The sequence below is a fragment of the Branchiostoma belcheri genome, unplaced genomic scaffold (genome assembly GCF_001625305.1).
Source record: "Branchiostoma belcheri isolate BF01 breed outbred unplaced genomic scaffold, Haploidv18h27 scaffold12, whole genome shotgun sequence".
Classification (NCBI taxonomy): domain Eukaryota; kingdom Metazoa; phylum Chordata; class Leptocardii; order Amphioxiformes; family Branchiostomatidae; genus Branchiostoma; species Branchiostoma belcheri.
Window position 1 is genome coordinate 4,700,821 of NW_017802602.1, and position 22,242 is coordinate 4,723,062.

A 22,242-nucleotide genomic window follows, 5' to 3' on the forward strand; every position below is an offset into this window, starting at 1 on the left:
TTTTTTTTTTGCCCTGTCGCTTCATATTTTTCTGAAAAAATCCGAGAACCAACAAATTGAATTGGTGTGGCCTAATGACGACCATTGATTTGGCCCTCTACCGGGGTCAACGGAACTGCAGCCGGCTCACCCCGGAACGTTGTTGCGTAATGCCGCGCATTTATACACGAACGGGGAAATCGTCACAATCCAACTCATACGGTGTACAAGCCGATACCTTTCTATACCACACAGCGCAGTTCATTCATGGCTACCTCTCACATAAGTCGCTTTAGCCAGGATGCAAGAGGTTTGTCTGCACTACTTTCTATACCCGCCCCAAAATACTGTGTTCTGCCGCCTTAACTACCAAGGATTGTTTAAAGGTGCCCAGTGCAGTTTTTAGGGCTTGAAAAACAGTTTTTTCAAAGTCAGAATTCTTGTCATTTACATGCAAATTTTCATTCAATCAGATATTAAATAATCTGGTATGTCAAGAGATGTATTAGATGATTGTTGATGTAACATTTCTTGTGTTTTTACAGGGACCAAAATGTGGCATGTTCTTGAGTACGAGAGCAGTGAGATGCCAAGTCACAGCATCGGGCAGTTTCACAGTGGTGACACCTATGTGGTCAGGTGGCACTACCAGATCACCACTGTTGGTCAGTTCCCTGGACATTATTATTTAGTTTTCTAAACAGTTCAAATTACTTGGTGTGCAGCACCTGTAGTGGAATCTGGTATGTACAGTGTACATGTAGTTTACGAGTTATACAGTGTAGGAATAGCAGATTTTCTTGAATGTTCCTTAACTTTAGCATGCTACAGACTGTATGCACATCGTTTCAAGGGCATTTTTATTTAGGCCATACATGTACCTATTATATTGAAAGGTAACAGGTACAGTCTAGTAACAATATATTTAAAACATTTGCAAATGAAATTAGCTACACTGGGGAACATAATCCCAAATGTGGCTAAGTTTGTATCCTCCATGCTATGTTGTACCAACCAACCTCATTGATTTATTGGAATATATCGGAAGCAAGTCACAGTCTATCTCAAGATTTGTTGGCCTTCATGATGTTAACATAAGGCCTGAGAAAAAAATATTGTGTTTCCAGTTTCCCGACCGATCCTAGAAAAAAGTGCTGACCCTAGCCTATTTTTGTGTCGACCTCTGCAAAGGACAATAATTTTTCGAGCTGATCAACCTTTTCTAGCTCCATGATCTGACACCTGAGTGATGAAACGTTGTACAATCAGTTTTCCAACATTGAAATTGAAAATTTTAAGTGTCCTAATGTAAATTCTACTTTTGTGAACTGTATTGTACAAGTAGGATCAGTAGAGATTGCCAAAGTCTAAAAAAAAAGAAAGAAGAAAAGATAATTTATTCCCTACCTATTGACCCTAATTTTTGGGGGACTGAAACAGGAAACACAATTACATTTTTCCCTTGGCCTTACCATTGGTTACTTTTCCACTGGGGTCATGTAGCACAATGGCAGCGTGCGCGACTCAGAATCAAGAGGTCTCGGGTTCAAGTCCTGACATGCCACCGATCCTGTGCCCTAGGGAAAGGCACTAATTACACGACTTTCCCCAGTACTATAGACTCGAGAGAAAATGAATATTGTCTGTCCATTATTCGTTTCTATGTGCGGGACACAACACCAGCATCAGCTGCCTCTGTTCAGCGTGTATTGTACTGTTTCAATTTCAATAAATCAAATCAAATCATACTTTCCTAGGTTCCAAGTTACATGGTGGGGTGTCTAAGCGGATAGGCGGGGGAGTTGGGCGGGAGAGATATGCCTACTTCTTCTGGCAGGGTCAGGACAGCACTGTGAATGAGAAGGGGGCGTCTGCTCTCATGACTGTGGAGCTGGATGAAGAGAGAGGTCCACAGGTCAGTATTAACAAGCCGTGATGTAATTATGGAAAAACGTTTTAGTTAAACTTATGGACTCCCGCTCATGAATCCCAAACCCTTAACCCAACTGTCTTAATACTTTTTACGGTAACATATTAGGTGGTAATGAATATGCGGAAAGCGTTGATGAGTCTCTTGGGAATAGTCAAATTAAGGGTATACATAACTATACTATAATTTTGTATAATTATACATAATGATTTTGGTATTATACATAACTATACATAAACCTTTTATCCTTTATACATAATTATATATAATGATTTTGGCATTATACATAATTATACTTAACCTTTTTTATGTATAATGGTACAAAGGGTTATATATAATGGTCCAAAGTGTTATAGATAATGGTCCAAAGGGTTATGTATAATTATGTATAACACTCCAAAGGGTTATGTATAATTATGTATAACAGTCCAAAGGGTTATGTATAATTATGTATAATACCAAAATCATCATGTATAATTATATGTAATTATAATAGTATAATTATGTATAATGTGACTAATAGAGCCAAAAATGTCCATAGAACGTCTAGCGGACATTAGACATGATTTAGACATTGCTGAACAAAGGCCAAGTAGACATAGTTACTGAAAAACAACACCGAAATAACCCAAGGTGGACATTTTATATCCATAGTCTCTTCACACCTCGCAGGTAGGGACACCCCTAGGAGACAGTCCTTTGTTTACCACAATGCGTACTTATAAAGATATTAGCGCCTGTCCGTTAATTAATTGCGTCCCGCCCTCTAAATTGCCTTGGCTTTGTGTAGTGCTTGCGAGTTTTCACAGTTTTTTCTAAAGTCATTTTGACAGACACTTTGTGAACAATGGAACACACAACAAGCAAGTCCTCCCCAAAAAGACCCTGTATACTACTAATAAAGATATTAGCATCTGTCCATTAATTAATTGCGTCCCGCCCTCTAAATTGCCTTGGCTTTGTGTAGTGCTTGCGAGTTTTCACAGTTTTTTCTTAAGTTATTTTGACAGAGACTTTGTGAACAATGAAAAGTACAACAAGCAAGTCCTCTCAAAAAAGACCCTGTAAAGTCCCTGGAAAGACATTCTTAGAAATGTTTGGAAAATGAATTTTCAAGAATGTTCAATTTCCGCTAGCTGTTTTGTAGACATATTTGGCTCACAATCAATCAGGGTGCAAAATCCTTTTTCTACACACCTTCACTGGTGCAGGTAACATTCAAAACTACCAGTCCTGCACCAGGCAAATTTTATATACTTATGTCTAGTACCTGCACCACTCAATATTTAAGAAGTGTGGATGACGTTATATAAACTGTTCAGAAATCATATGAGGAGTGCAATTATTTCTAAAACTACGCCAAAAAGCAGTTACTCAAGCAACAGGATATGATTTTGAAAACGTCAGACGTTTCAGCTAGTATCCACTAGCTTTCGTCAGTGACTGAGAGACCAGAGGGGAAATGCAGGTTTATAAGCACAAACTATTGATTGATATGCGAATAAAGTGAAGACAAATTTTTTTGAAGTCAAAAATGGAACAAAAGTCAGACAAGTCAAGACAAGATAATGCAAATTAGTCAGAAAGCTCCTGTTATACAGAACAGGAGCTTAAGTGTTGTGGAGCTAGGACGTAGGAGCTAGTGGATACGTCTGACGTTTTCAAAATCATATCCAGTTGCTTGAGTAACTGCTTTTTGGCGTATCTTATTACCTGGATGTCTAATCTTCATAGACATATTTCTAAAACTAGTTTGAGATCACTTCTTTTTCTTTATTTACAAGGATTTTGTTGTGTCCCCACTACCCCAGGTCAGGGTGTTACAAGGCAAAGAACCCCCATGCTTCCTCAGTCTGTTCCAGGGTGGCATGGTGGTGCACATTGGGAAGAGAGAGGAAGAGGACACCAACACACAAGGTAAGGTTCTCTCCACATGTGAGTTGTCAGCTGGTGTGCATGTGTTACATGTATCTCTCTGGACTTTTGTTTCCAGAATCAGCTGTAGTTTCTGAGCTGATTTTTCATCTCTACACACTCAGTTATTGTATTACATGTATATCATTTCTTCACTCCTTCTCAGCTGTCTTTATGTTACAAATAACAATCTTAAGTTAGATGGTGTTCCAGAATAGGTCTTGTCATACAAGAATCAACCAGGACAGATGGTGGTTTCACAGGCAGTAGATTAGTTGTCTGTAGGGTGTTGTGAGACAAAAAGATTTCATTCTATCATGATACTAGTATTAGTAATGTTCAAGTTGTGTTGTAGAGACATGACTTGACATGTGAATGGAGTGAATTTGTATCATGCTGAATAGTAATTTACATAATATATATTCATGTACATTGTACCTGTAGTTGTATACGGTCGACCGGTCAATCAGATACCACATTACATCCAACGTGACATTGTCATCTACCGGTAGATAATGTATTTCAAAATTTTTTGGCATTGAAAGCTAGGAAAATTCCATTTTTTTTCTTTGTTAGCCTGGGTGCCAGACTGTTCCAGGGCCTGCACAGGCCAGCTCTTTGCCTCCATTCCCCAAAGAAATTATACCACAACCCCCTCAGTTAGCCTAGTCTGCATTGGGTCTGGCAACCAGGCTATTTCTTTGTTTTTGAGTCTTCAAAATACTCAGGATAGATCATGATAATTGTACAGTTAATTGATGTACACAAGTCTAGTCTGCTATTAGTCTGCTAAAATTTGCTGCTATTACAGCTCGCTATTACCAATAATTATTAATAATAACATTCTACTGTAACATACTAATACAACATGCTTACCAGGACGAAGGCATAACAGACAGACTACAGGTACTGTACAGTCAAATGTGCACATATTAGACAGTCATGTTAGTAATATTACTCTAATTAACATGACAACCTTCAGATTGAATTTATATATGGAGTGTCCTACATCTACATGTATATAGTCTGAGACAGAATACAAACTGAATAATATAACTATATAATACTTCTATAATTCTGCACCAATGTACATGTATTTGCCGGAGTCTTACGTTCTTATTGGCAGGCTAACATTGCCTTAACAACCCTAACAACATCATTGGCACTGATGTCACTATCTGTATAACAAATGTGTTCCAACAAATTTTTATCATGTTCTCTGAAACTGAAAGTGCAGCCAGATTTAGATATCACATAGAAAAACAATCTCTTATTTAATTGAATGTGTATGATACTACATTATACACTACGTTGAATGTCACGTAATTATACTAGATCAAAGGGTCCAAAATTTTCCGACTCGGGTTTTACTTCATTAACAGAAGGTTCCTTTTTTGAACAAACAGTGGGTTTTCATATCTGATATTTTGGTGACCATCTGTCACCTTTTTCACAGCAACATTGTTCTTGAAATTATTGTCACAGTAGGATTTTACATTGATATCTACCTACATTGCATGCATTGTGCATACATTTGCATACATTGTGCATACAGACATTCAATACTTCATTTCACTTCTCATGTGCTTTTATTAGGCCACACTGATTTAATTTTATGGATGACATACGCGCACGCATTGATTTTCGCCCGTTCTCAACAATACAAAAATCACCTGCTTCGAGGCTCTGGCCTGGGTGCCATCCTCCGTAGTCCATGGTAGCTAGCGACAATAGAGAGCCGGTGGTAACTACAGAGGATGGCATCCAGGCTGCTGAAGCTCTACAGAAATTAAGAACTCAGTACAGTGCCAACTCATAAATGCTGCAAAAAGCCAGCATGTGTCGACTTGTCGTATACGTCGCTATGTACTGCAAATTCACAATACCAGCTTTACACGTACAGACGAATGTATATTCCTGTGGTTTAGCAGCATTTTTTTTTTTTTGCTGTAATTTTTTTTTTTATTCGCCCACACACACTACTGTACTTCGGGGGCCTTCAGAGGATGTCATCCATAGAATGAAGTCAGTGTGGCCTTACTCAATACTGTGTTGCTCCATGTTGAAGATAATTTCCATTTCCTCTATTGCAGCTGCTGGGGCCCCCTGCCCCTCCCATACAGGTACATGTCATGTTACATGTTCATTTGGTGATGGCTGGTACTAGTGGTAGAATAACAGGATATCTTTTTTTACCTTAGGCCACACCAATTTAATTTCTTGGTTAACGGATTTTTCTAGAAAAATAATGAAGCGGGCGGGCGAAAAAAAAATAAAAATAAAAACAGGCCTAGGCATCCTATTATGGCCCAAAATGGTACGATAGGAGCCATGAAGTCAACACACCAGGCTGGTTCAAAATCTAAACAATGAATTTTGAACTTTTAATGATACTCCTGCATTGAAAGATGGAATAACTGTAACAACTAGGAAGAAAAGGACTGTTTTCAACTGTTCAGGGCAAAATATGAGCATTTTGCAGTTGATTCTGAATTTTTATTTTTATTTGCAAATCAGAAAAAAATGAAGCGGCGAATCCGTTAACCAAGAAATTAAATTGGTGTGGCCTTAGAATGGACCTTACAGTGGCCCATAAGAACACTTACTTTTTTGTTGTTGTTTCCTAGTATTTTTTGTTCCAGATTTATTTTCTGTGTGCAGTGTTTGTTACCCTTTTTATGCAAATCTAACAAAGGAGGACATATTCTTACATACATGTATAATGTCTTCAGTTAACCCCAATGTATTAGAAAAAAAACTCTCAAATGTCTCAAGAAGAGAGAAGAAGCATGTAAAGCTTACATAAAAAAAATACTATTAGATAGAACAGGTAGGTTTCCTTATTTGTAGGTAAGGTACAATAGTGCATTTTTGCCCCAATGCCCCAATAGTCATTGTCATTTGTTTCCTTGATTTTTATTTTACCCATTGGCAAATTGTGTTTTTTTTTTTATAGAAAAAATGGAATAGAAAATAATTATCAGACAAGTACACGATTCTAGGCAAAATAAAGAAGCAACGAACAGAAGATAAAGGAAAGTAAATTGCACACAGGAAAAAAAGGAGAAAAAAATGCTGACGTGTTCTTCCAGGCCACTGTAGTGTAGGACCCAACTGACAGATTGTCTAACATTGTGCTGGTAGTGTCCAGACAACATTATAGTAGTGAGAGGTTTGTGTTTTATTTAACCCATCTCTAATGACCTGAAAAGTGGAAATATTTTCTTCCTTCATCAAGAAGACTATATTATTGGCATTGCTTTGTGAACAGAATTTTACCAAGTCTTGGGGAGTTGTTTATTTGTTGGTAGGACTAGGAATTAATGTAGTGGATCAGATTTAATCTACATGTACATGTATACTCCCTAGTGGTGTGTATCTAGTAAACATCTCGGACAGTTTTAGGCTCTGAAGTCTGTCGTGTGGTGTGATTTAAAAGGGTCTTTTGGTGGCCTAAAATCCACTGTAGTACAGTGGTTAGCGGCCCTTCCTCTGGACCAAGAGGTTGGGAGTTCGAATCCCGGCTGTCACTTACCCAATGTGCACTCTACTAGGACAGGATGTTAATTATATAACCCTTGTCCTGCATGACGAGGACTGCTTATACATGTATACAATGTCATTGAACAGATATAGTATTATGTTGTAGCATCTGATGTCTTCTCTGTCAAAAAAAAAGTGTCATGACCAGTGTGAGCTAAAAGTTCTCGCTGCCTTGAGTCATTCACAAAGTAGTGACAAAATTCACTCATTGGCTTGGGACACAAGTTTGGGAAATTCAGTTCTCTGAACTATAATAATAAATTATAAACGAAGATATGCTTGCCAGTGGATATGTGTGGCACATAATATCAGAGTCAGTCAGAGCAGATTTGTAGTAGAAATGACCTGTCAGACCATAGTTTCAGTTGCAGTGTCAGTGTGTAGATTGTTGCCTAGAATGTCTAAGTATGAGTATTAATGTGTTCTTTCACTTAGTAGTTTCTGAGGGATACTCACACTGCTTGCATGTCATTTGCAAATTGGCAATGTGCAGTTGCTTTTAATTGGTGGGCTTTATATGCTTTCAAACATGTCCTTGATTTTGTCTTCCAGTTGATAGCTTTGGGATAGCTATAGTCTGGCTTTTATAGTAACTGTTGTAGTCTGTATTAATCTGTAATGTGGTACCTTAATACAACATTGTGCACAGATCAAGCAACACAACTGAGATCATCTATCAAAATGTTTACCCCTACATCAAATACATCATCCCTCTGCATTCTCCCCAAGCATATCACTGCTTACTTGTTGTGAGAGTATTATGCATTAAATTTTACTGTCATATGACAGTCACTGTCACAGTGGTAGTACATGTACCTGTAGCATTCTTAATTTGGGTACTATGTACATTTGTAGAGAGACTGTTTTTTCATGCCGGTATTCTTGTAGTTTAGTTGTAGTACATGTACTAGTCTGTCAATATATGTATGACGTACGTAGTACTGCAAGATACAGAAGATGTTTACATTGGGGGTGGTACATTTGCTGCACTGAAGCATGGTTAGACTTAGATGGAGGTTTCTGTTCTTTACAGGCTAATGATAAGCCTGCTACTTATGATGACACTGAGTTGATGACTTTACTAAAACAACATTTAGATACTTTGTTAGATAGATGTGACCTATGTTACATGTATCACACCACACTCTGTACAGTGACTGTTTTTTATAACTTTGTGTTTGTTTGTTTGTTTGTTTGTTATATACAAGTGTGTACTCATGTCTGTTTGAAACTCTCATCTGTCTGTATCTGTATAGATACAGATATCATCATTGTCTCATGTGTGTCATGTAGTGACTTACTAATTACTTACAAAACAACTTTGTAATTGAAGTGAAGTGCATTTTTATAGAAACACCATTATGATGATCTGAGGTTCCAGCCTAACCTGCTGTGTTGTATTTGTTTATGTCATGCCCACCTGAGAAAATACACATTTCAATGTGAACTGTGCCAAAATTTGGTGTCCCAAAACAAAAAATTGTAAAAACATCAATAATCAATTCCAACGTCTAAATCTGCTATTCGAATTTTCAAAAGTGGTGCAGGGCGGCACAGGTGAAATGTGTTCAAATTATTCTATGGAACATTTGGAAGCCCGTGTGATAACCAAATAGAACCCCGCACTGTACTGCTAGTTATCACACAGGCCGTAACGTTATCAAACGTTATCACGGCTTAGGCATGACATAAATGATCACATTCGTCAATGTCATGTCCACCATAGCCTTAAATATGACTGAGTCAGACACAACTTACAGTACTATCTGATGTATGTTGTGCTTCTGTGTAGTACTACAGTAACTGTAACATTGTACCATTATATTGTGTAGAAATGTGAGTTCTACATGTACCTATCTGTTGTCAGGTCCGTGGCGGTTCTACTGTATACGCGGTGAGCTCCCGCAGGAGGCGTGTTTACGAGAGCTTCCCGTGGACGTCCACCGCCTCAGGTCACGCTCTTCCTTCCTCCTGCTCAACATCAAGATGACCAGAGTCTACATCTGGCACGGCTGTAAGGCACACCAGGGTACCCGCGCTGTGGCCAGGAGAGCTGCCAGCATGCTACAGGACAGGTACACTTACAGTACAATGTCATACATTTGTACATTTGTTTTAAAGTTTATACATTTGTTAGGGGTCAGAACAGGTACTGGGACTGGTAACGCAGAAGGGTATGTTGGGGTTTAGGACTGGTTCTGAGACATGTAACACATGAAGGGTCTGTTGGTTTTAGATCAGGTCCTGGTAACACATACAAGGGTCTGTTGGGGTTTAGGACTGGTCTTGGCACATGTAACACATAGAAGGGTCTGTTGGGGTTTAGGACTGGTCCTGGCCAATGTAACACATAGAAGGGTCTGTTGGGGTTTAGGACTGGTACTGGGATATGTAACACATAAATGTAGAAGGGTCTGTTGGGGTTAACATGTGTAGGACTGGTTCTGGGACATGTAACACATACATGTAGAAGGGTCTGTTACGGTTCAGGACTGGTTCTGGGACGTGTAACACATAGAAGGGTCTGTTAGGGTTCATGATCGATCAGACTGGTACCTAGGATGTGTACATTTGCACATGTAATATGATGTAGAGGGGATTGTGCTAATACATTTGTGCAATTGTCAACATAAAGCTTACCATTTTTGTATATTAACAATAACATAGAATGTACAAAATGTACCTGTTGTCTGTCCCCAGATGTCCCCTGGAATGTGGTCTGACTCCAAACAGCAGTCTGTCTGTCATTGAGATGGAGGAGGGCAAGGAGCGCAGGGAATTCTGGGTAGCCTTGGGGGAGAAAGACAGGACTGTGTATGACTGCATGTTGGAAGGTACTTTGTGATTTATTCTGTTCACCGAAGGAAAACATATTGTTTTTGCCCAGTTTCCTCTTCTTCTCCAACCAAAAAGGCCAATGACCTGGAACCAGAGGGCTGGTGCCTTGGTAACTGGTGTTGGGTTACATCATGTTGCAATTTTAAAGCAGGAGGAATTTAGACTCCTTTCTGACTATACATGTATATTATGAAATCAATGTGTTTGAATAAGAATAAACAGAGTAGACATGTGCGAAGGTAAACATTATGCATTTGCTTTGCAAATGTTGTAGTTTCTAGTTTACAGTCTAATTTGAATCATGTTATTTCATGCATGAGACCAATGTCCTTATTAATACTTACCTTGGTCGAGCTCCTGCTCAAACCAAACTTGACATTAAAGCATCCTCCACTAGTACTCACTCTATCCCCCATGAAACAATGGATTTCAGTTTGGCCAGCTTAGTGTCCGATTTGAGGTTGTCAGTGAAGTTAATCCTAGATCTCTTTCAAATTCCTCCTTTCAAAAATTCTTTATTGTCACTTGTTTTGCATTTTGTGGGTTCCCAAAGGACCAACAGTTGGATGCTTTAAAAAAATAATGTCAGGATGTCTGCAACCCTCCAGACTGCGACCGTTTTGGTCGCATATGCGACCAAAAATTAAGAAATGCGACTAAACTTGTTACTCTGGTCGCGCACTGCGCGACCGGCAGAGAATCCGCGGTGCGCCTAAATTATTGGCTATAGCGCTGTTAGAGGCAAAAATTTCTTATTTTTTCCCGTAAGAATGTCATATCAATGCCAGGCAAAATCATGTTCATTTGTCAGAAAACCCATTACAAGTCCGTAGATACCATTATCTCGGGAAATAAAGCGGCAAAACAGCTATTTTCCGGCGAAAAAACAAGCCCGACACAACCGGGTCGCCATCTTGTTTTCATTTGGTGTGCACTCGCGGCCCGACTCTCGCGAGACTTGATATCCTTATACCATTAGAGGGGTCAGGTGACGAGATCTCGCCTTCAAAACTTGTGCAGTGCAGTGTAGTGCAGTGGACCTAGCGCGACCGGTAGTCATACACGATGTTTCCATCTGGCCTAAATTTGGAGGGAAACCAAGGAGATAACATATCTTTATCAGCCACAAATATTTGATTGTTGGCAAAGTTTGTGTTTGAAAAGAGATCCTCCCTCATGGCCCAGGAGCGTGCAGGATAGGGAAGTTTGGCAATGCGTGACTGATATGATTTTCTACTAGAACTCCTCTAAGGAAAACTTGGGCAGATTGCTGTTGTGCAGACTTTTCATTTGTTCAAAGGTCGACTGAAACTAAATTGTAGATTGTTTTGATACAGTTGAAGAAATAATTAATATTAATAGCAAAGTTTCAACTCAAGGTATTTAGACATTTGTGTAGCATTATTATTTAATAATTATAGGCAATTCCAAATAGATTCTTCCCCTTGTTTTCTACTCTGTCCTTTTTCCATGAGCTTTTTTTATTGTCTTTTATTTTTTATGAATATTTTTGTCAATGAAACTACTTCAGACATGTAGTGTAATACCTGAAAAGTTGTAAAAAATAAAGAAGATTGTCTTCATTGTTGTGGAAAACCTGTACCTTTAAGTTTAATGTTAACAAAATGGTTTGAGTAGCAATGTTAATATTGTTATCTGTTAAGTGTTTTTTTCCAAAAAATAAAAGGATTTCATTGTTGCAATGATAAATGCATAGATATATGTCATTTATGTTTTGGGCAAGTGAAAAGTTGGTTCGGGCAAGTGAAAATGACCATGCACTTGCCCGATAGGGTTGGATTTTAGAAAACTTGTCCAACCCTGCAGAGGCCTAGGAGACCGACATATCAGTCAGCCTGGTCTAACGACTGAGATGAAGTGACTTTGAACACATTAAAGACAGGTACTTTTAAAATCATTGTTTGGTCTTTCATTTATCACAATTCTTTTAGTACAAATGGTGAATTTAGATTTTTTTTCTATGATAATGAAAGAATTATTAATTGTCTGCATTATTCTCTTGGCTTCTAAATTAAAAAGTACTTTGCGCGACCAGATTTTTTGTTTGCGCGCCCAAATGTTTGCCTGCGCGCCTAACTTTTTGAGGCTAGGAGCGCATGCGCTCCTAAGCTAAAAATTTAGTCTGGAGGGTTGATGTCTAAAGTCTGCCAGTTTCATTCTGCGTGTTTAGATTTTTAGCTCCCAGGAGATGTTTATAAGACACGTACAGAGCATCCTTGTGTAGCATCCATTTAAACAAGACCAATGTACCCTAGGCCTGGGAAAAAAATGTTGTGTTTCCTGTTTCAGTCTTGAAAAAAATTAGGTTTGGTAGGTAGGGTTTATGTTTTTCTTTTTTTTTTATTATTAGACTTTGACAATCTCTAGTGATCCAACCTGTGATCCAACTATACAATACAGTTTAACAAAGTAAAACTCGCATGAGGATACTTATAGTTTCAATGTCAATGTTAGAAAACTCATTCTGCGATGTTTCATCACTCAGGTGTCAGATCATGGAGCTAGAAAAGATCGATCAGCTCAAGAAATTTATGCCCCTTGCAGTGGTCCACTAAAAAAGTTGGCAGTTTTTTCTAGGGTCTTCAGGAAACACAACATTTTTTTCTTAGGCCTTATAATGAATATGTTTTGATACATGTTTTAACCTGTAACAAACCATGTTGCCTGTAGATCCTGTGGACTTTAAGTTCAGTCCGCGGATGTTCCAGATGTCCAGTATCTCTGGACAGTTCCTGGTGACAGAAGTTCTGCACCCGGCCAGAGTAGGACCACGAGAAGTCTGTCCTCATCCCTTCCTCCAGTCAGACATGTACACAGCCTCTCAGCCAGGTGGGTTTTACACACCTCAACTATCTTGAAAGTTCATCTGTGTTGGTAGAAATCATTATGAAACAAGTTTGAACTGCAATTTCCAACACAAGAAATTGGGCTTACCCATTTCTGCACAGTCAAGTTCTCTAGTGTTACTGAAGAAAGGTAGTGGATACTACCTGAAACGTCTGACCATTTCCAAAATCATATCCAGTTGCTTGAGTAACTGTTTTTTGGTGTATCTTATTACATGTACCTAGATGTTTAAGGCCACACCAATTTAATTTGTTGGTTCTTGGATTCCCCTTTTCATTTTTTTCTGACTCGCAAAAAAAAATTCTGCTTCTGAATCAACTAAAAATGCTAATATTTTGCTCCGAACAGTTGAGGAAAGTCCTTTTCTTCCTAGTTGTTGCAGTTTTTCCATCTATCAATGCAGTGGTTTGATTAAAAGTTCAAAATCCGTTGTTTAAATATTAACCCAGCCTTTTGTGTTCACTTCATGGCTCCAATCATTGTATTAGGGCTATAAAGGATACCAAGACCTGTTTTTTTTTTCGCCCTGTTGCTTCATATTTTTTCTGAAAAAATCCGAGAACCAACAAATTAAATTGATGTGGCCAACAAATTAGATTGACTGCTGTAACACTGTTGGTTTGTGTGCATGTGCCTGTACAGCCCAGTTCCTGGTGGATAACCTCCATGAGGTGTACCTGTGGCAGGGCTGGTGGCCGGAGGATGAGGAGTTCACAGGGTCTGCACAGATCAGGTGGGACATGGACCGCAAGTGTGCCATGGAGACAGCCATGAGTTACTGCAGAGGTAAGGCACTAAGGCCACTCACTTCATGTTAATGGATGACATCCTCTGATGAAGACACTCAAACTAGTGTGCACGGGCAAATAAAAAACCATTCCTGCTAAACCACAGGAATACAGAACTGGTATTGTGAATTTTTAATTGTGCATACAACAAGTCAGCACATGCTGGCCTTTTGTGGCATTTATACAAAATTAAGTCAGCACTGTACTGAGTTCTAGTAAGAGTTCTGTTGGGGTTGTTAGGGTTGTCTTTAGCACAATATGGCTGGTGCACCAGTGTTGAGGGAAGTAGCTGGAAGATATAAATGTAGGATGTGTGCAGCACTTTTTAGCATTCTGTTAAGTATCAAATTGCTGCCCGAGACTTTGCTGTTTTTCAATTGGCAAATTGCTTGTCTGCTTTGCTGTATTGGTTGTCTGGAGGATTCCTGTTGAACACATCATAAGTACATTGTACTTTATACATGTTTGTACAGTACAGTACAGAGACAAGGCGTATTGTACATGTATGTAGCCAGTTAGTATTAAGTGATTTTCTGTGTTGTTTGTAGAAAGGAGACCTGACAGCCCACCTAAGGCCTACCTGATCCACGCTGGGCTGGAGCCTCTCACTTTTACTAACATCTTCCCTTACTGGGACCATCAGGAGCACATAGCTGCCATCAACATCAGGGTCAGTACACTATAATATTATTTCTTCATTAGCAAAATCATGCCCAAAGGTACTGTACTGTAACAATACAGAATAGGAAACAGATAAATACTGTCTGAAAAAACTTCTAGTAACATCTTCAACTACAAATTCTGCTGTATAATGTATATGTATGGGGCTCTCTCCATCACCGCATATAGCTTTGGAAAATGGAGGTATTGTTTTTGGCGTGTCTGTGTGTGCGTGTGTGTGTTTCCGCACATTTGTAGTCAGCATAACTTCAGAACACCTTTATGGATTGTGATGATATTTGGTATGCTGGTAGGTCTTAGGAAGCCAAAGGTCAAGGCCAAATATGGGCCTCCTGATGGCTGACCTTGGTACTGCAGCAGAACTTCTATTTGCAAGGCAGGGAAAACAGATGTGCGGTTATGTAACAAAACACCAGCACACGTGTGGAAGCAGAGCAGTTTGATTGATGAGGTTCTCCCTCTGGAATAGGCTACTTGCACAGTTGGCCATTTCTATAACAGCCTGACCTATTTCAGACCAAAGATTTGAAAACAAAAACCTGTGTTATTTTGTTCTTTACTGTAGTGTACTGTGTAAAAACATTTACAAAAACTCATATATTTCATGGAGGTATGAGATCTCCAAATTCTTGTTTTATCATGTGAACTTTTATAATCAGTCATGTGCTTCCAGACAGTTTCTGCTGCAGTGTCAGTTTGAGTTTATTGGGATCCACACTTAACATATATGTCCATGACTGTCACAGTAGCTATTCTTCCTGTGGTCCTTTATTGTTTGTTTGTTGGCATAACTATTAAACCGTCATTAGGCGTATCACACCAGTTTTGTACGTGTAAGTACAAGCTGCGTAAAACACACAACACGACACACCGCAAAGTATACAACACAGTCATCTATAAATACATTCATTTGACAACAATTAGCAAACACAACTTAACATAATGCCATATACGTCAACTTAAAAATTAGATCATTCCAATTGCCAGATATCTTGTACAGAATTGCTTTTCTGAGCAGTAATGACATTGACTTTGTTGTCTCCTTGTTGCCAGGACGGTAAGGTGCGGAACAAGGCAGTTCTGGTGAAAGACGTTCTGAAGAGGCTGACCAAATCTCACTACACCTTTGATGAGCTGATGGAGAGACCTTTACCAGAGGGAGTGGACCCCATGAGGCTGGAGAAGTATTTAGAAGAAGCTGAGTTTGAGGTACTAGTAATACATATTTTGTATTAAATTGCATTAAATGTACCTGCCTGTTAAACAGGACACAATATTCACATTCAGATCTCTAGTCAGCACCAATGTTTTTCTGTCAATTACCGGAAGTTTGAGGCGTGTGACAGAAAACTTTTTAAACCAGTCCGTCAACCTTGATGGACAAAATCATCAAAAATCTTGGGTAAAAACATAAAAACATCTAAGGGGCCACTGACAATCAATCTCAACCCCATGATTTTTCTCTCAAAATGCCGGATATTGTGTTACTTTTCAAAGCTTGACAATCCAAAATTTCCTGGGGAGCATGCCTTTGGTGCTTCATCTTACATCAAACAAAATTTTAAGCAGGCTAGAGCACTGGTCATGGTAGAACAAAAAGGCAGTCTAAGTGCTTGTTTACTTTTTTTTTTAATTTGTGACTTAGGCCACACTGACTTAATTTTATGGATGACATCCTTTGAAAAACCCCAAACTAGTGCATGCAGGGGAAAAAAATCCAGGAATACAATTAAAACTGGGAATTTGCAGTTACTTTTATGACAAGCTGGCACATGCTGGCCTTTTGCGACATTGATGAGTTGGCACTGTACTGAGTTCTTGAGTTCTGTGGAACTTTGGCAGCCTGGGTGCCGTCCTCCGTAGTTACCTCCAGGTCCCGATTGTCGCTAGCTACCATGGACTACAGAGGATGGCACCCAGGCCAGAGCCTTGGAGGAGGTGATTTTTTTTTAAAACAGTCCAGTCAGAATCAAAGCCCGCAGATGCCATCTACAAAATTAAATCAGTGTGGCCTAATGTTGTTTTTGTGACCTACATGTAGCTTTGGAATGATTGTGAAGTACTAGTATATATAGATGTCCATCTGTATTAAGTTCCTTATTGTTCATGTTACAGAGAGTCCTGGGCATGAGCAGAGAGGAATTCTACCTGCTGCCACTCTGGAAACAGACCAACCTGAAGAAGGAAAGAGGACTGTTCTAACAACAGACTAGAAAAAACTAGACATCAAGCAATAACACCAATAATGCATATGTTATATAATACAATGTATTTTATCATGCAGTCTCTAATTTGATGCAACAAACATTGCCTTACTACATTTTAATCTGCTGCATACAAGCTTTAGGCATTTATAATGTTATAATAGCAACCGTTCTAGTTTTTATGCTTGGCCATATACATGTACAGAAATGTTTATGTTGCAGTATATATGCACCTTGGTTGATAATAACCTATATATAATGTATGTGAGAAGGAATGTCTACTACAAAGCTCACAGCAGTTACTGGATAACCTGTTGCATACAGAGATATCTGTATGGGCTAAAACTGACTCTCCTCTCTTTCCCTGGAAAACATGCATGCACTACAATTTATGGTTTTATTTTTTGTGAAACCACTTCTAAGTGCATTGTAGATGTTTCCTTGGTATTTCTGGCTGAATTGCTATAATAATTATTACAAAATGAATCTGTAGAGTACATTGTATGAGAATGTTTTTAAATTACCTTCACAGCTTAATATCCTTATGGTAATTTTAAAGCAATTATTATTTAACATAGCACGTAACATGACATGGGTATAGTGCCACCCTTGCAATAAAATCATATCAATTTGGTAAAAACCCAGACATTTTTTGTCTGAGCTGAAGTCTGGCAAACATTTATTGTTTTGACAGATAATATTAATTTATATACACCTTTAGATGCCTTGTACATTCACAGCAACAATCTTACTGACAAGAAGAAATGCAGACGTAGGTTAATGGTAAGACTGGCTCGGTTCACTGCAGGAAATGCAAAGATCATGTACTTAATGGTCATATTGTATTTTAATGCTTTGTTTTGTTAGTGTAAATATAAAAGAACCACTGGCAAATCTTGCAGTTCTATGTTTATCTGGTGTGTAAGAATTATTCAAAATGGATGAATCCCAAGTTTACAAGAAGTATACCAAGCACTATAAGCAGGGATAACTTTTAATGGAATAAACTTGGTCTTAAGTTTCTGAACTGTTGTGAAGTGTATGTTATGTGTGTGCAGATCTCTTCCCTCCGAATCTCTTTTTAGAGTTATTTGCATGATGTATGGAGGCACCATTAGGCCACACCAATTTAATTTCTTGGTTAACGGATTTTTCTAGAAATATAATGGAGTGGGCAGGCGAAAAAAAATAAAAACAGGCCTAGGCATCCTATTATGGCCCAAAATGGTACGATAGGAGCAATGAAGTCAACACACCAGGCTGGCTCAAAATTTAAACAATGAATTTTGAACTTTTAATGAAACGATTGCATTGAAAGATGGAATACAAAGTGTAACTGTAACAACTAGGAAGAGAAGGACTGTTTTCAACTGTTCAGGGCAAAATATGAGCATTTTGCAGTTGATTCTGATTTTTTTAAATTTTTTGCAAATCAGAAATGAAACGGGCAAATCCATTAACCAAGAAATTAAATTGGTGTGGCCTCATACTGAAATATGTCTTAAAATGACAAATCAAACTCTACTATACTGGATAGATTACAGAGATTACTTCTGGACGTTTGAGCATCATCTGCCACTCTTCTTCCACATCACTAAATGAACTGAGAGAACAAGAGGTAAATACAAATTTAGTCACGTGAAGGAATTAAAAAAAAAAAAACAGTTGAACATGCAAAACATCGTAATGTGTGGAAGCAATCTCCGTAATCTATCCAGTAGTAGAGTTTGGTTTACTCTCCAAGCATAGGTTTGGGGTTATTTTTAGCGTGTTTGTAGGCTTTTTTAACACGCTGAAAATAACCCCAAACCTCTGCTTGGAGAGTAAGTTTGGTTTGTCTTTGAGTGGAATTCTTCTTGAGAGGTACGTCTTTTTAAGAGGTACGTTGATGAAGGTTTGACATCCAGGTAACACTGGTCACCTCAATTTTGGAATGTCACTTTCCGAATTTTGAGACAGCTATGTTGAAACCCCTGATTTTCAACTTTGTTATTCCTGGATGTACAGTGAACTTTTGCATACCATTGGAAAGATCATGCTATCTTCAGTACCAGGTTGCTTTTTTTATGGTCAGAATGTACAAATTTATCAAGATATTTGACTTTAAAAATTGCAAGCCTGGCGGTCTAGAACACACACCGTCATGCCCAGCAGCTTAGCCTGGCAGTCCTAAACTTTAGCCCGCGGCCTGAGTTAGCCAGCCCGCATCCAGCCCGCATCCAATTAGCCCCATGAACACCCCATGAAAACCACTGAATTAATGAGAATTCACATTTTCACACCTGTGTAATTAACAAGTTTGTGATAAATTCATGAGAGGTCTGGGCTCAATGGTTAGCCCGCGGGCCTGAACAGGCCTGGCGGTCTGTGGACAGGCTGGTTTGATGATTAGGCCTTATGATAGAGGACCTTCAGACTTTAAAAACACCAAACAGAAAGTGGGAAGCAAAAAGATGCTTCCAAATTGATGCTTCCAGATTGATGATGGTTTACACTTCACTTCATATCACTTCATATCAATAAACACCCTTCACATTTTCAGCTAATATTTTCAATAAGTGATTACATATTATTGACAAGTATGATGTACAGGTATGAATGATGATAACTTTCATGAATATTCATTTTGAACATTTTCTGCAAAAGCTTTTCCTGTACATGGGAAGAATTGTTCTGCTATTAAGACTGCAAAAAGTCTCTTTCTAGTAGAAAGCTTTTTGAACATGTTTGAGGAGGTGGATTTTGCTCCTGCTGTGCTACCTGAGCTGATACCTGGGCCGGGTGTAACATTTGTGTAACGGTTATGACTAAAAAAGATCAGATAGCATCATAAAAGAGCTCTTGTCTCAGCAAGAACACTTCATATTAGACCTGATTGGTTGTGGTGTTGGAAGGAGGAGGTAGAAATTTTTTTTTTTTAAAGAATGAAGACCTTTATTGCACATTTCTGCCACACTTGGCTAAGTACAGGTCACAACAAAACAAAATGAATGGACATGGTTAACAGATAAACAATAACTCCATGGAAACATTTATAATTAAAAGGAAAATATTTGGAGTTTTAGTGACATAATCCTGTAATCATGTATAAGCCTCAGCCGATGTACACTGAAAACATAAAAAGCAAGGAATCGATCCTCAATTTGCAACATGAACTTGCTTTCAGTGCAAGGAGTTGTACAATGCTTTAGGAAATTCATGTTACATTTTCTTTTGTAATTATTCTGTTCCTGCAGCTTTGTCATGCGGGTCATACCTCAGGTCACCTATTGTTCCAGGCATGCAAATGACCACTGCCCAATTATCAAATTAGAGAGTCTGGTCGGGCTACCCTGACATGGGTGCACTGGCACTGGCTCAATAGCCCGAAAAAATATCCTATCAGAAAATCTCATGAGATTGTAATGACAGTGTCAGATGGCATGGGTTCACACGCTGAGAACCATGTCTTGGCCAAATCTTTCTATCCCACAACTAGTTTGTAGTGTCATGATTAGATTAGATGTAGATTATGAACAAAAAATTAATGATGAGAATCTTTACAGGATTTGTAATAAGTCTAAATTACAATTTAGGCACTGGTCATCCTCGACTGGAGGGACGAACAAGAAATTACAATTTAATTGGAAGTGCTTGCCCAAGGCCTAGAGTCAATTCTATATTGCTATATTCCACATTACAAATTGTAACCATTTTGACAAAAAAAAACACATTGTTTCTAGATAATTTCAAAGTATAATTTAAAAAAAAAATAGAAAATTTTCTAATTGTTACAATATTTGTGAAACATCTCAAATAGGTATGAAAAGAGCTGTTCATTCAGTTTGCTTTTCCCAAAAATTTAGGAACAGAACGTAAAATGCTTGTACAGTGCAGGATGTACATGTATAATAGCAGACCAGGTAGCCTGGGTGTAAGAAACAGGGGCGAGCTGTAGCGCCTATAAACCCCCCACTGTTACATGGGTCCCCTAGACACAAAGAACACAGTTTCTTTAAAAATGGGCGACAAAAGGGAGGGGAGGTGATTATGATAAAATTAACAAGTTCCAACTTCCACACAACAACTTGAAGTTAGTCTCCAGTCAGAATCTGATCAATGTTAGACGTGTTTAGAAACTGGAGAAAGGGGAGGCAAAAGCATTCATTGAGTTATCAGACTGCATGAAATTGTCTATGACATACAAAAACCAAGATGATCATTGATCAATTACTAAGGTGACCTTGAGAGAATATTGATGTAATGTTGTAATTTTGTAGAACAGGATTCTTCTTCAAGTGAATGAGTCTGAGAAACAAGTAATGGCATTATATTTAGTCTGTATGGCCGGCCAACTCCTCTGGCCAATGATGTTCCCCTTAGCCGATTGCTACTATTTATTTAGCCTGCAAAGGAGTCTGGTGGAGACTACATTACATTGGTGTGGCCTAACAGTTGTATATATTTATTAAACAGTCATTCCTGCAAAAATTTCTAGGAAGGATTCTATCTGCAGGAATCTACAACAATGTCTTAGTAGGTTTTTCCTGCAGAGATTTCCTGCAGGAAGAAAATCTTCAAAATGAATTTCCATGCATGTTATCATTCATACCTGTCCAATTATCAAATTAGAGAGTCTGGTCGGGCTACCCTGACATGGGTGACATGGTCTTTGCAGCTTGCACTGGGTAGTTCAATAGCCCGAAAAAATATCCAATCAGTTAAACCTTATGACATTGTATATAATGACAGTGTCAGATGGCCTGGGTTCACACGCTGAGAACCATGTCTTCGCCAAATCTTTCTATCCCTCAACTAGTTTGTAGTATTATGATTAGATTAGATTAGATTTAGATTATGAACAAGAAATTAATGATGAGAATCCTAGTTTTATTTTTAAGATAGTCGGTCATCTTTTCAGGCTCCTACTGGGTGACCCAGTACAAGCTGCCCAGATAGGGGTACTGTAATTCGACGTGTAACTCAACAATAGTCCAACTTGATAATTGGACAGTGGCATTTGCATGTCAAGAACAATAGCTAAACTAGTTTCATCCCGCATAACAATTGTTCCTTGATCAGAATAATTACCTGAGAACTGTTGAACCATGGTTGAACAAAAATGGACTGAGGATTTTATAACTCCATTGCTTGAAAGCAGGTTTAAGTTGCAATACATGTATTAGGCTTCTTGCTCATATACTAGAATTTTGTCCGGCAAAACTGTCTGTAACATAATTTCCCCAATGTTTCAACTGAACTGAACTGAACTTCAATGACATTCAGGATGCTCATGAGAAAAAATTGTTTCATTTTCTACCCCTAGCTGGTACAGAACGTGTTTGTAAGCTCTTCTTTCTTTTTGTGGTCTACATGTAGTTGAAAGAGCATGCGAAGCTGAGTGAGTGAGTGAGTGAGTGAGTGAGTGAGTGAGTGAGTGAGTGAGTGAGTGAGTGAGTGAGTGAGTGAGTGAGTGAGTGAGTGAGTGAGTGAGTGAGTGAGTGAGTGAGTGAGTGAG

General features: G+C 38.6%; 1 protein-coding gene across 1 annotated transcript in view; it reads left to right on the top strand.

Moving 5' to 3' along the window:
• Positions 1–17,772, top strand: part of LOC109462852 — a 99,508-nt gene extending 81,736 nt beyond the window's left edge. The window contains 11 exon segments of the mRNA XM_019759491.1: positions 525–644; positions 1,737–1,894; positions 3,721–3,826; positions 5,917–5,946; positions 9,234–9,441; positions 10,067–10,200; positions 12,896–13,054; positions 13,715–13,858; positions 14,409–14,530; positions 15,595–15,750; positions 16,657–17,772. Coding sequence (XP_019615050.1) covers positions 525–644; positions 1,737–1,894; positions 3,721–3,826; positions 5,917–5,946; positions 9,234–9,441; positions 10,067–10,200; positions 12,896–13,054; positions 13,715–13,858; positions 14,409–14,530; positions 15,595–15,750; positions 16,657–16,743 — 1,424 coding nt within the window. The 3' untranslated portion in view covers positions 16,744–17,772.
• The last annotated feature ends 4,470 nt before the right edge of the window (positions 17,773–22,242 follow it).